The 14390-nt window shown below is 50.7% G+C and overlaps 1 protein-coding gene across 8 annotated transcripts in view; it reads right to left on the bottom strand.

Annotated features, from left to right (window-relative positions):
• The window catches only part of HECTD4 (HECT domain E3 ubiquitin protein ligase 4), a 4298785-nt gene that overhangs the window by 3812610 nt on the left and 471785 nt on the right, over positions 1 to 14390 (bottom strand). For all 8 annotated transcript variants that reach the window (XM_069619495.1, XM_069619492.1, XM_069619493.1 and 5 more), the window contains exon 14: positions 10274 to 10344. In XM_069619495.1, coding sequence (XP_069475596.1) covers positions 10274 to 10344 — 71 coding nt within the window. The remainder of the gene's footprint in view (positions 1 to 10273; positions 10345 to 14390) is intronic.

The raw sequence follows: 14390 nt of genomic DNA, 5'->3' as shown, positions 1-14390 counted from the left end.
GCATTTACCATGAAAGGCTACAAAAGGTGGCTAGCACCCTAAAGGTTTGTGGCACAAAATCTTTTCTTGTTCTTTGGCCATCTTGTACTTCAGCTTCTTTCTGCATTCCCAGGTCACGCAATGACTTATACAGTAACCCCTTTCCAGGTGAAAGCTACAGCTTTCGCAGGCAAGTGGGCTTTGTGTGCGAGCCAGAGGAGGGGGCTAGGATTGTCTGGTCCCAGTCCACAAGTCTTCCGCCGCACAAAAGTTACTGGACCGATGTGATGAGTGTCCCGGTGAAGCCCTGCTCATGATCTCAGAAGACCCTTGTTGGTGCTTCAATACTTGTACCAGTTGGAACAACCAGTCTCAACCCTTGCTCGAGGATCCGTGCATTGGAAGCCTTTGAAGTGTTCATTGAACACCCAGTTGACTGACCAGCTCCCTTTTGGGAATACATCGCTGTAGATGTCATCATTCCGAGCAGAGCCTTGGGATTTGCAAGTTCTTCATTTTATGCCATAAGTCGCCTATCCTCACAATGTCAGCCATCTCACTACTAGGAAAGGTGTGTTGGGGATGCTTCTGTGTTTATCGCTGGATTATCGTCTGTTGCTGCCCGACCATTGTGGCCTGCGCTGGAACAATCTTTCTGGACTCCCCCGTGAGGTGTCCTGAAGGGTCTGCACCGCATAGGACTGCACATTTTCTTCATATTTATTTTTTCTTGAAGTTGACTGGATCCATCTGGTGAGAACTTTGACCTGCTCCCGAGACCGTGACCTCGGCACCCATGACCCCTTGGCTTCCCTCACTCAAACCAAGGACATAAGATTGTGTCCTCAGAATTCCGGAAGTCCTGCAGTGTTGCCTGGAAGAATCAGTCTGGTGGGTATGTGAACATACCTGTTCCTGGCTCCCCTGTCCTCAATAGCATAACAGTGTGGAGCCCTTGTCCCAAACTCCCTCCTGCCTAGCCTCTGGTCATCTAACCTAGGCGAAGGATCCTTTGCTAGGGCTTACTTTGGAAATAGGATAGAAAGGGGTACTAACCTGATCTGGAGTAAATACTTACTGTAAAGAACTTTCAAAGGACCATCATAACCCACTGAATCAGTTCTGAAATACCTTAGCTGAAGAAACCATCGTTTGGAACTTGTGACTTTTGGGCACAAGGCCCCATACATCTTAGGGCTGAATTTCGTAAGATAGAGGAAACTGTTCTACACATTTTTTCCTGCATCCGATTACTCACCTGTTGAACACTGATACATAATTCATATGCAATTCTATTTCGAGGATTGAATGCATATATATGTTATATGTGGTTTTTGATTTACATTACTTGCCTGTGATTTTTATATGCTTAGTGTGTTCCTGAAGGCCCAGTAAGGATCAAGTTACTGTCCTGTAACTCCTGTTCTCCAGCATTGGTATCTTTCATGGATTCACATGCTCTTGAATATTCCCTGTTGTCAGGCTTGGAATCCTCAGTAACATTACCTTTAAACTTTGGAACTGCTTGTCACTTTAGTGCTCTATTATAGTCATTTTGGGTCATACTGACCACAGTCAATTAGACAGGTTCCCTCAGCTCTTCCACTGGAGGACATCATGAATTTTTGGCAGCGCACGGAATGTGGTAGTATGAGCCAAGAAGAGCCAGAGAGAGGTAGGTGAGAGGGTCGCATGTGAATTCATAAAGGTTACCTACAGTGAAAAGCACTTACAGGTAAATAACGTGTTCCTTTTCCAGCAATCGAAACACTTGTGTATAGGCACGTTATAAATGCCATATCATATCAATAGATCTTTCATGGATTCACATGCTCTTGATCGGATATATACAACCAAAAAACGGGTCATGCTTGCTTGACGGACTGGCTGTCAGATTGGGAAGAGCAACAGTGTCGCCAAGAACCCCTGTAGGACTGAGACCTTTTCCTGTACTTGTTCTCTGATGAATACGGGGTCTTGTAAGTAAAAGAAGACTGCTATGTAGTGCAGTTATCCCGTCAAGTTCTGCCATAGTGCCCTTTTCCTGAACGAAAAGACTGGCGCCTCAGCTGTAGTGTGCAATGGGAGTGAGCGGTTTCCGTGTCTGTCTTTATGGATTGTAAGTCCTCATCCACCTTCTTCCAAAACAGGGAGCAGCCATCGAAAGGCATGTCCACATTCCTGGACTGTAAATCAGGTTGAAAATCTGTGTCCTTGAGCCAAGCCTGCCTACGCAAGAGGGCTCCATTGCCAAGCTGGCAAAAACCAGTGTCGGCGATGTCTACAGACACATTAATGACATGGTCGGATTACAACTCGCCTTTGTGGAAGACGTCCAAGGCTTCTTGCTTCTTGTCATTTGGAAGGAACTCCAGCAAGGGGCCCAAGTTGTACAATAACCTGCGGTCGTAATGTGAGAGTATGGCTATTGCATTAGCCGCACTGATAGTTGTGGCAGCAGTGGTAATGATCCTTTTAGTGAAGGACACTCCTTTCGCTACTCCTCCGGTGCAAGGCCAAACATTGTGGCCGCCCTGGACATGAGTGCATGAAAGACACCTACTTCATCAGGGGGTGAGTCTCTGAGCGGGACGTCATCTGGTTCCCCATCAGCGGTGATGAAATCGTCAAACTCATCAATGCGAGGAGTTTAAGTGGCGGTCCCGTTGTCAGGATCTGTGTTTGTTCGAGTATCTGCTACCTCTCTGGTACTGAATGTTGTTTTTCCTTACTGGTGGGGCAAGGGATTTCATCCATTCCCCTGGAAGGCTCGGGGACATCTGTGCGAGGTTACCTGATGTGTTCAGTACCCGGGGCTGGTAAAGGTAGTCGATGTTGCAAGGTTGCCATAAGAGTGGTCAGGGTTGACAAACTGTCCAGTGACATGTCTCTTTGTGGAGGCAGTGATTGCTCTGGATGGATGGTTTGTGCTGAATGCAGAGGGGTCATGGTTGGTAGCTTGATGAGACTTGCTTCATCCGGTGGTGAACTTCTGGGAGGCAATGTTCTGGCCAGAGACGATGGTGAGAAAATGACCTCCTTCACGTCATCCACGTACCATTGGGATAGACTTGGCTCTGGTACCACAATACCACCTGGTAGCAAGGCCACCCCCAGCTTAGGGAATGTTGCCCGTGGATGGGCTACTATTGCAATTGCAGACACTGCACTGGAGAGGGATTAGGAATTCCAGAGGCTGAGGGTGAGTTCAGAAGGAGGGACTTGTATAAAAAGATGGTGGCTAAGCAAAGGGGAGAATTTAGGGTAAATGAGGTTGTAGTGGGTCGGTTGGAGATAGGCACGTGAATACAGTATCTTTTAGGATAATAATGGGTTTGGCAGCGGTGTAGAGAATGTTGCAAAAGCTCAACGTGAGGCAAAGTGTAAGGGAATGAGGCGGAGTGGCAGGAGCATGGTGAGGAGATGGAAGAATTATGGTATCGGGTAAGCGGAGAAGACAACTGGAGCTGTGGTTGCTGCCCTCTGTCCACTTTATAGCTGTTAGCAACCAAATCAAAACATGCTGGTAGCAACAAACAATATAAACAGTGCAATAGGACCAGCAACAACAAACAAACCAGTATTATGTGATAAGGCTGGAATTAAACCACAACATAAAATACAACTGGCAGAACCCAACAAAAAATGATTGCGCAATAAGGCTGGTAACAATAAAATAGATATTTTCTGCCATTATTACATCAGCTTAAAAAAGGAAAAAGTTACTTACCTGTAACTGTTGTTCTCCAGCATGGGTCTGGCATGGATTCACATGCTCATGAATATTCCCCGTCGTCAGGCTGGGAATCCTCGGTAAAGAAAAAATCAGTATCAGTTTCGTTTCTGATCTGTCTTTCGTAGTAGTAACCAATCACTGATCTCTGCGTCATACTGACCACAGCCAATGACTGCCCTCTACCTAAGCCCCGCCTCTGGCAGCCATCTTCAGATTTGGTAGCACGTGAAGTGGCAGTATGACCAAGTGAAGAGCCGCAGAGGGGTAGGCGGGAGGGTTCGCATGTGAATCCATGCCAGACCCATGCTGGAGAACAACAGGTAAGTAACTTGTTCCTTCTCCAGCATGGGGTCTGGCATGGATTCACATGCTCATGAATATAAGAATAAATAGCAGTACACACATGCACAACCACGGGGGTGGCAAAAGGCTCAACATTAAGCAATACAAAAAACTCAACATTAAGCATCTCTTACCTCCTCACCAGGCTCACCTTAAGCTAACAGGTTGCGCAGCACTGCTTGGCCGACCCTGGAATCCCGATCGACGCAGTAGAATCTCGTGAAGGTGTGCGTCGACCTCCACGTAGCAGCCCTGCAGATGTCCAGCAGGGGCACACCAGATAAGAACGCCGTAGTAGCAGCGATCGCTCTGGTCGAATGGGCTCTCGGACGGCCGGGCAGCAGTCGGTTAGCCAACCGGTGACAGTGCATGATGCAGCTGGAGAGCCATCTGGAAATAGAAGACTTCGAGAGAGCCTTCCCTTGATTCACAGGTCCAAAGTTCACAAACAGCTGTGATGTCCTCCGGAAACTCTTCGTGGGGTCCACATAGAACTTCAGCACTCTAGCCACATCCAGCCAGTGCAAAGTCCTCTCGGCCGGCGACGAAGGAGACGGGAAGAAAACAGGTAACACCAAGGGCTCGTTAAGATGGAAGTCCGACGGCACCTTGGGCATAAAGGAGGGGTGCGCCCTAAGCACCACCCTCGAGGCATGGAAAGTCAGGTACGGTGCTTTGCAGGATATGGCCTGGATCCCTCCCACTCGCCGTGCGGAGGTATTGGCCACCAGGAACGCAGTCTTCCACGACACAAACTTTATCAGTGCGGAGTGCATCGGATCGAATGGGGGCCCCATGAGCCTGGTCAGCACCACGTTAAGTTCCCACGCCGGGGCTGGGGCCTTCACCGGCAGGAACGACCGGAACAGTCCTTTCATAAACTCTTTTACCAGTCGATGAGACCACAGGGACGTCCGTCCTGTGGTTCTGGTATATCTGGAGATAGCCGCCAGATGAATCTTAATGGAGGCATGGGCTAGCCCAGCCTTTGCCAGCGATAGCAGGTACGGCAGCACTTGAGGGGCCGTAATCCGTAGGGGGTTGATCTTCTGTGCTCGGCACCAGATAGAGAACCTCTTCCACTTATGACCGTAGTATTTGAGAGTCGAGGACGCCCTGGCCTTTGCAAGAACCTCTCTGCAATCGGCCGGTAAATCGTAGCCTCCAAACTCTAGCGCTGCAGGAGCCAAGCCTGCAGGTTCAACAACGCGGGGTCATGGTGGAAGATGGCGCCTCCTTCTCTGGAGAGAAGGTCCGCGTCCGCTGACAGCTTGATGGGAGGGGACGTTGAAAAGTCCAGAAGGTCCGGGAACCAGATCTGCCTCGGCCACGCCGGTGCGACAAGGATCATCCTGCACCGGGACCTCTTGAGCTGGCTGATGAGTCGAAGCAGCAACGGCAACGGAGGGAACGAATACAGGTATAGGCCGTCCCAGGGGAACGAGAAAGCATCGCCCATGCTTCTCGGCTGGGGAAACCTGCTGGCGAACCTCTTGCACTTCGAGTTCGTCGCTGTCGCAAACAGGTAGATTTGGGGTTTGCCCCATCGTCGGAAGAGTCGATCCACCTGATCCTGGCGCAGTTTCCACTCGTGACACGCGCGCAGCTACCTGCTGAGTGAGTCGGCGATGGTGTTTCTTTCTCCTGCCAGGTGGAAGGGAACCAGGAACATCCCCTGGGCGACCGCCCAGTGCCACAGATCCTGTGCCTCCTTGGATAGGGCTGGGGATCTGGTGCCTCCCTGCTTCCGTATGTAAAACATTGTTGTGGTGTTGTCCGTGAAGATCCGCACCACCTTGCCCTTGAGCGACGGGAGGAACGATTTGAGAGCCCAGAACACGGCTCAGAGTTCCAGGACGTTGATGTGCAGGAGCCTCTCCTCCGGGAGCCAGAGGGCTCTTGCGTGGAGATCCCCGGTGTGGGCGCCCCAGCCTTCCAGGGAGGCGTCCGTCGTCACCGTCTCCTGGTACGCCGGCGTCTGAAAGTCCTTGCCCGCCGTGAGGTGTGCTCGAACGCCCAACCACTAAATCGCCCGCCGGAACCCCTCGATGAGGGGGACCCTGTCTTCGAAGGTGCCCGTCGCCTGCATCCAACGGGCGTCGAGAAATTCTTGAAGAGGACGCATCCGTAGTCTGCAGAGGCGCACCAGGTAGATGCAAGAGGACATCATCCCCAGGAGGGACTTGATGGACCTCACCCTGGCCACGTCCGTGGCAAGCAGGCGCTGCACCTTGCCTAGAATGGTCTTCGTCCGTTTTTCCGACGGGGCCGCCAGGCGCCTCACTGTATCAAGCTTTGCTCCCAGAAGCAGGGCCACCTGCGACGGCACCAGGTGGAACTTTGGGTAGTTTATGGCAAATCCCAGGTCTGTGAGTAGCTGGACGGTCCTCGCAGTGTGTTCGACGGCGAGCTCCCTCGTCCTTGAGCGGATGAGCCAGTCGTCCAGGTAGGGGTAGACGTGAATCCCCTGCAGGCGCAACCGTGCCGCCACTGGTGCTAGGCACTTGGTAAAGACCCTAGGGGCCGACTTCAATCCGAACGCCAGTGCTCTGAATTGGTAGTGGCGTCCCTGGACGACGAACCTGAGGAACTTTCGGTGACTTTTGAGGATGGGAACGTGGAAGTATGCATCCTCCAGGTCCAACGACGATAGAAAATCGCCTTCCTCCAGCTGTCCCAGTACGTACTGGAGGGTGACCATCCTGAACTTTTGTGATCTGATCTATTTTTTCAAACGACGAAGGTCCAGGATGGGGCGCCAGCCGCCCGTCTTCTTCCTGACGAGGAAGTACCTTGAGTATAACCCGGAGCCTCTTCGGGACAAGCTCGATGGCGCCTTTCCTGAGCATGGCCCGTACTTCCAACAGCACTTGCGGGACGTGGTTTTCCTTCCTGGCCACAGGCGGAACGTGAGGGCACTTCTTCAGGAATTCGATAGAGTGTCCTCTTGCCAGGGTATCCAGCACCCAACGGTCGGTGGAGATGGACTTCCATACGCCGACGAAGTTCGTCAGCCGGCCTCCCACCGGGGTGCTTCGGTGGGGGCCCGAGACCACGGCCGGGTCAGTCCTGCTTGGAGGTGGTGGCCTTACCGCCCTGGCCACCTTGCCGGCGAGGCGCTCCCTGCTTGCCGCGACCCCTCTAGGCCTCCTGAGACGAGGAGCGTGCCGCCTGGCGGTAGGACGAAGAGCCACCACTGGATCCCTTGGAGGCACCCTTTCTGCCTCCGGAGTTCCGAAAGGGCCGTCGTTGCTGAAGAGCTCCTAGGGCGCGGGCCATCTCCTTGTCCGTTTTTATGGCTTGGAGGGATTCATCAACCGCCTTCCCGAACAAGTTGCTGCCGTCGAACGGCATGTCCAACACCCTGGTCTGGACGTCCTGACGGAAGTCGTTCGCCCGGAGCCAACCCCCGTCGTCGTAGGCAAACACCGTTGCCCAGCTGGCGGAACCCGGTATCGGCAATATCGGTTGCCACCGTTATGGCGTGGTCCGACGCCACCTCGCCCTCTTGCAGTATTTCCAGGGCCTCGGACCTCTTGTCGTCGGGCAGGAAGTCCAATATGGGGGCCAGCTTAAACCAGAGCTCTCTGTCGTAACGGGCCACGATCGCCAGGGCGTTGGCCGCTTTGATCGTCGTCGCCGCCGACGAAAAAACCCGCCACCCCATGGCGTCCAACTTCTTTCCCTCGCCGTCCAGCGGGGAATTGGACGACGAGGCTCCTGACCCAGCCGCTTTCTTCTTTGCCGCCGCCGCCGAGACGACCGAGTCTGGCGTTGGTTCGGCCCTGAGGCACAGGGGAGCGGTTTCGGGGACCCGGTACTTCTTCTCGTACCGGTCCCGTGTGGCCAGTGCCGTGGAGGGGTTCTTGAGGACCGACAGGCCCTCCTCCAAGATGTCATCGATTAGGGGCACCGCGATGACAGTCTTCCTCTTGGCCTCCCGGCGCTGATAGAGGAAACCTTCCTTTTTCTGCTCCTCCGGGCAGAGCTGGAACAATTCGGACGCCCTGGCGATCAAGGCGTGGAATAAGCCAATCTCGTCGTGCGGCGAGGCCCGTACGACGGGAGAAGGGAGACCCGTCCCGTCGTCGTGGCCCTCAGAACCCGTCGTCAAGCCCAACGCACCGTCATCTCCCGACTCGTGGGAGGATGAGGAGGGAACTGTAGGCCTTACGGGGGCGAGCGGAGGAGAGGGTTGGGTCCTCCGTCATTTATTCTGAGGACTTCCCGACGGGCCAGGTTGCGGGTCCTCCGGCCTGGGCCATGGGAATCTCATCCTTATCTCAGAGCATAAGGACTGGATAGCAGACAAAATGGCCGCCTAGCCATCCTGAGGCCTAGGATCCGGCGGCGCCGGAAGGGAAGGCCGCTCTTCCTCACCAACGTCGTCTTCCTCGGTTATCTCCCGAGGATCTTCCTGACGGGATCGAGCCTTCTCGAATTGGACTTCGAGGTTCCTCATGGCCTCGGTCAGTTCCTCCTCTGGGTCTGACTCCGAGCTCAAGGAGGGCACCGTGCCCCCCCTCGCTTCTTCCATCATGGCGGCCACGACGATGGGCTGAAAAGAGGCTTCCCTCCTTGGCGGCAGGGAAACTCTAGTCCCGGAGGCGGTCTCCGCTGGCGGTGTCTCTGCCGGCTTGGCCAGAGTCGCCGCGATAGCCTCGATAGAGGCCCTCGCCTGCTGGGTAGGGGCCTTCACCACCTTAGGTGCGTCCTGGGCCTTCTCCTTCGGGGGAGGGGCGACACCTCGCTCCCCCTCTTCCGAGATCGGACGGGGCTTCTCCCGAAGCTTACCCAGGGTCTCGGACTTTCTCTTCCCCGAACCGGAGCGTTGGCTCGTGGTTGACGGCGCCGGGGAAGCCAGCGGACTCGCGGCGCTTGGCCTGGTGTTGCCCCCCGTCGTCGGGGCACCCGCACAGGACTTAGAAGCCCACTCGGACCCTTTCTTCTTCTTCTCACCCGTCGAGCCCTTCTCCAACCAGCTTGCGAGACGGGATCGACGGTCCCTCATGGTCCACTCCGACAAGTTCCTTCAGAACTGGCAGTCCTTCTCTACATGAGTCTTGTCCCCATGAAGACAGAGGCATCGCGAATGTTCGTCTTCCGTAAAACACATTCTGCAGCCCGCATCCAGGGCAGATGCGAAACAGCTTGGGTCCGGGCGACGAACTCGCATCCTGGGCCATCTCGAAGTAGGCCGCGAATCTTCTTGAATCCTCCAAGAAGTTGATTCGACGAAATCTTCACCCTTGAGGGGCGTAGGAAATCCCGCAACGGGTAGCCGTTAACGGGAGTAGAAACGGTGGAGCTTGAGGCTCGATTAACCAAAAAAATGTGAAAATTCACCTGAAAAAGCACGAAACACGCAGTAAAAGCTCGAGAGCTAAGCACGATGACTCCCAACACTTGAACGTGCGGTAAAAATCTGAAGATGGCTGCCAGAGGCGGGGCTTAGGTAGAGGGCAGTCATTGGCTGTGGTCAGTATGACGCAGAGATCAGTGATTGGTTACTACTACGAAAGACAGATCAGAAACGAAACTGATACTGATTTTTTCTTTACCGAGGATTCCCAGCCTGACGACGGGGAATATTCATGAGCATGTGAATCCATGCCAGACCCCATGCTGGAGAACTAATCATATTATACAATAAGACAAGATGCAAACATTAAACATAAAATATGCAATTACAATGGCAGTGACCGACAAAGAAATTATTATGCATTATGCAACAAGCAAAACATGCCTATGCAATAAGTAGGTAGGAAACACCATTATTATGCAATAAAGCTACTAACTAAAGGTGGGGGAGGGCGGGAAAAATCAATGGTTGACAGACTACTCAATGAGCAAGGGTTTTACAGGGCTAAATAGGCAATGTCTTTCTCCTCTACTGTCCTTTGCAGAGGATGTCCAGCAGTAGGACAACTATGGCCACAGAGATGAGAGCTGGCACGTGACCAAAATGACCAATCACCAATTGCCTGATTTTATAATGGCCGCCAAGGAGGACAGCATCAGACCCAGTGAAATCCACTTTTTGAGTTAGTTTATCAAAGCCGCCCGCCAATAAAAGCAAAAAACACTCAAATACTTAGAAAAGGTGGGACTCCTCTAAATCATGCATTCTTACGCTGGATCGGTTAGAACTGAAAAAATAAATGAAGAGGATGTGCTTTAATTAATATTCAATTATAACTCAGGAATGAATCTCACCTTCAGTTAAGACAAGCTTAAGTAAGTTATTAAGCTCCATTTCTCCAGGATACAGGATGCTTAAACCAGAGCTAAAATAATGTGTAGAAAAAGAATATTTGACACTTGCAAAGTGGACAGCACATTTCACTTAAAATGAACAAAACAAAAATGTTTATTCATACATAAAATAGAGCTGCATTATGTCCTTTATCAAAGGGAGGGTGAGAAGACGGACATACAAAAAATAGAAAGAAAACAGTAATCCATTACAATAGTTTATTATAAATTATTTGGGGCGAACAAGGCATCAAAATCTTTCATTAGGGTAGACAAAAGTATTAAAAGCATTCTAAATATTCACTTGGATCAGCTCAAATGGTCACAAAAAGTGGTCCACAGTGGCCAGGTCATATTATATGGCCAGGTCATATGATATTACCTAAAACAAAAAGGTTTAACCATAGGTTTTTAAGGATATTGTAATCAGAATGTGGCACATATACACAGGCATTTTGCTGATAAACTTTGCACGATCCATTCATAGCTATTAGATTTTCATTGTCGCTCTCTGGATGCTGAAAAATAAACTGTGAAGGAGGCCACAACCTAGCAGATGCAGTGATGGACCAAGTCAGGTTGCAGTTTCAATGAAAATCCAAGCACAAAACTCTACTCCCTCACAAATTTCCACTTGTCATACTTATCTATATGGTGAGGGGGGGATAGCTCAGGGGAAACACTTGTCTTGGAAGCAAGACAAAGCAGCTCAACACAGGTTCGAATCCAGATCCCGCGCTTGGAAACCAATTTTTGGTATTAAGCCCGTTCTAAAAGAACAATTATAATGATAAAATAATTTGTTTCACTCTACCTCCCAGATTTACTCTGCTTCCACATTTTCTTCTGGGTCAATTGATTTTGGTAAGCCACCTCAAGTGTGGGTATAGTTTATATGGTTTTTAGAGAGGAGTAAAGAATGTGGCCAGGGGGAGGAGGTGCCGCACACCCATAGCCAAGGCAATGTCTGTGGGTTGGCCCTGCCCACTACCCAAGACCCTTGGCAATGAGGTGACCTTAGGGGTCAGGAGCAACCACCGTCCTTGTGCTGCAGGTCCTGAGGAAGTACAAGAATAAACCCCCAAGTTGCCCATTCCATCACCAGCCTAATGTGAATTTCCACCTCCAATACCCTTAACCCACGGTTGACAACTGCCCAGATTGGGAAGGTGAGAACGCAGAAGGATGATTGCCAGGGAGACCAAGGTCTAGAGGAGATGGACTTTAGGGAAGAGGGAGGCTTATAAAACGCAGGTCAATAGGTAGACCCAGGAGCATCTGAAGATTCACTATGGTACCCGGGGAAGATTGAGTCTCGAATATGGACCGCCCCCACTTTCAACATGGAGGTAGACCAAAACATTTGGGCCATCCCACAGGTTCCCATTGCCCCTTTCCGGGGGAGACTGCTGGTCCTCCTGGTAGTAAAGATTCACATGGAGGGTAAAGTGCTCTGAGTAGCAAGTACTTCTCTGGAGCTGGTCAAAGAAGGTCAGCTGTTTCCCCCGAGAGAAAACACACAAAAATTCCCCAAAGGACTTGCTGTTAAGGACACTTGCCACCCAGAGGAGATATGATATGCCAACCTCTGCAAGCCACGGACCTGCTGCCACAGAGCAGAGTTGACGGCAGTGAAGAACAAATTACTTACCTCTGGTAATTCTCTTTCTGACTGATCCTCCCTCCCACGGATTCGTCATCTTAGGTGTATTGTGTGGCAGCAGCACTACTTCAGAAACCTTTTTTGACCACAAGGAGGCACCGTGCGGCATAGGCAGCCCTCAACACTCCTCAGCTTCGGATACGGACGTGAAGATTGTAGATGTGTGTGTTATCTGTGTAGTTGTAAGAAGGTGATGGGAGATAAGCTGATTTGGTCTAGTAGAGGTGCCTTGTAGATGCTGAACAGAGCTGTTGAACAGAGCATTTCAGAGTGTGAACACCAGGGGTACTCTGCAGATTAGTGGGCGAGGCTGGGATTTTTAGGGGCCCATGATAGTGCAGTTCTGCCCCAGAGGAAGGAGGTAATGCAGCATGACATGATTTATTTCAATGATAATGATTTGTTATTTATATAGCGCCTTAAGACAAAGTTCTTTGCAGAGAAAATATTTACATACATTTATCATCCCAAATGAAGTTGGTACTCATTTATTGACCTTGGAAGGATGAAAGGCTGAGTTGGCCTTGCCGTGATTTGAACCTGCGACCTGCAGATCACACAGATCGCAGCAGCAGTGCTCAACCCGCTGAGCTATCTTATCGGCCTAATCTCTCCTAGTCTTTTTAAGAGCATTTCATTGCTGATGGTGCCCGTTAGGAAATCTTTTCTTTTTACACCTTTCCCTCCACAGATTTCTATGGGTTCCCAATTTCTTTTTGCTTGTTTTGCACCCAGTCCTGATATCTGGAGGTCAGTAAAGCCTTCTGCTTTAGTTCCCTTGTCCCTTGCAGTCTACTGGGAACCAGCGGAATTAATGGGATTGGTGGAAATGCATACAGGAGATTGAAGTTCACTGAACCATCAATGCACCCCACCAGAGTTTCCTGCCAAGGAAACTCGCTGGAGCAGAACTAACTTTCTGTTCACATAGTAGCAAAGGTGTCCACCTGAGGAGCCCCCAAAAGGAAAACATTTAATCCGGAACTTGCAGGCTGAGCTCCCACTAGTCAGAGGTCAAAGGTTGTCCGTTGTATCCAGAGCCCAGAACCATAGTGCCATTGGTTCGGTACATAGAGGCAATGCCACCACACCACCCAGTTGGTTGAGGATGTGCATGATAACTGTTGTCAGTCAAGAACGGCACAGCCTTGCCTCTCAGAGGGCAAAATCGCAATGAAGTGAACCTGGTCTCCCGACTGGGGCATTTGTTCCCCTCCCATGGAAGCTGCTGAACCCCACAGTTGCCCTTGTAGCGCTCTGCTCCCAGGGTATAGTATAACTACTGGGTACAGGTCAGCATGAAGGGAAATGAGAAGTGGATAAAATTAAAAAAAAGAACACAGTATCGCTTTGCTTTAAAATGAAGACCTGTCAAGGAACAAATACACTTTTAGGTACTCTTGCAAGCACTATTCCACTAAACTTAACTTGCCTACCCCTAGTAAATTCACAAACCTTTGTCTATTCAGCTTGTGCCTTGAGGAGATATATTCTTGCCCATGCACTTGTGGGGTCAGGTTAGTGTAACTCCAACTTCTTTTAATTGTCATTTTTCTTACTGTAACTAAATGTTTCATATGTAACTATTTTCACTTCCTCTTCACTGTTCAGAGGTCCTCATTCAAATGGATTGTGTCCTCCCACGTATTCCTCATCTGATATTCGATATCCAGATTCAGCAGATTCGGAAAAGAATTTCGGCAGAGGGCGCTGTGCATTGATGCAGTCGACTCAATGTCCCTCGAGGGCCTCCGTCTCGTGGGTGAGGTCATCGAAGGTATATATAGCATGCGCAGCTCCTGTTGGCTTACGTTTCTGTTTTTACGAGTAAGCTTACGGTTCGAGAACTCTACAACACCTACTACCCCAAGACCGGGTTTAAGAAGTGTTGGGACTGCGTTCCAAGATGTCGATAGCCAACCCACATCGAGTATGCTTATAGTGTCTCGGTGTGGAACACAAGACCTCAGCCTGCTCGAAATGCCAGTCGATGACCAGAAAAGCTCTCAAGGAACGCAAAGGGAAATTGGCGGTATGTAGCAACCCCAAGAAATCCCCATTGACTACCCTGAAGAAACCTTCGGATGATGCGAGAGGCGACTCTCCTCGAAGGAAGAAGGGGAAAAGGTCCATGTAGAGAACTGGCTCCCATCACTCCTCATCGTCGAAGAATAGGCACCACAGGCCGCCTACTTCAAATTCTTCCCCTGACTCCTCTCCTGAGACATCTATATCCTGTCGCACAAAGGCCTCTCTACACCTGATGAATGGGATGCATTTAGGTTAGAATATTTTCAAATATTTCAGAAACAAAAACCCTTAACAAGCCATGCTCCTACTGAAACCTCTAAAGCCAGTAAGGAAAGGGCTTGAGTGAAATCCTGCGCGCTCTCGAGCCCGGGATGAAGCCCAGAT

The sequence above is a fragment of the Ambystoma mexicanum genome, chromosome 10 (genome assembly GCF_040938575.1).
Source record: "Ambystoma mexicanum isolate Mex_15411 chromosome 10, UKY_AmexF1_1, whole genome shotgun sequence".
Taxonomy (NCBI): domain Eukaryota; kingdom Metazoa; phylum Chordata; class Amphibia; order Caudata; family Ambystomatidae; genus Ambystoma; species Ambystoma mexicanum.
The sequence above is the reverse complement of the archived record's forward strand: the minus strand, read 5'-3'. Positions and strand labels throughout refer to the sequence as shown.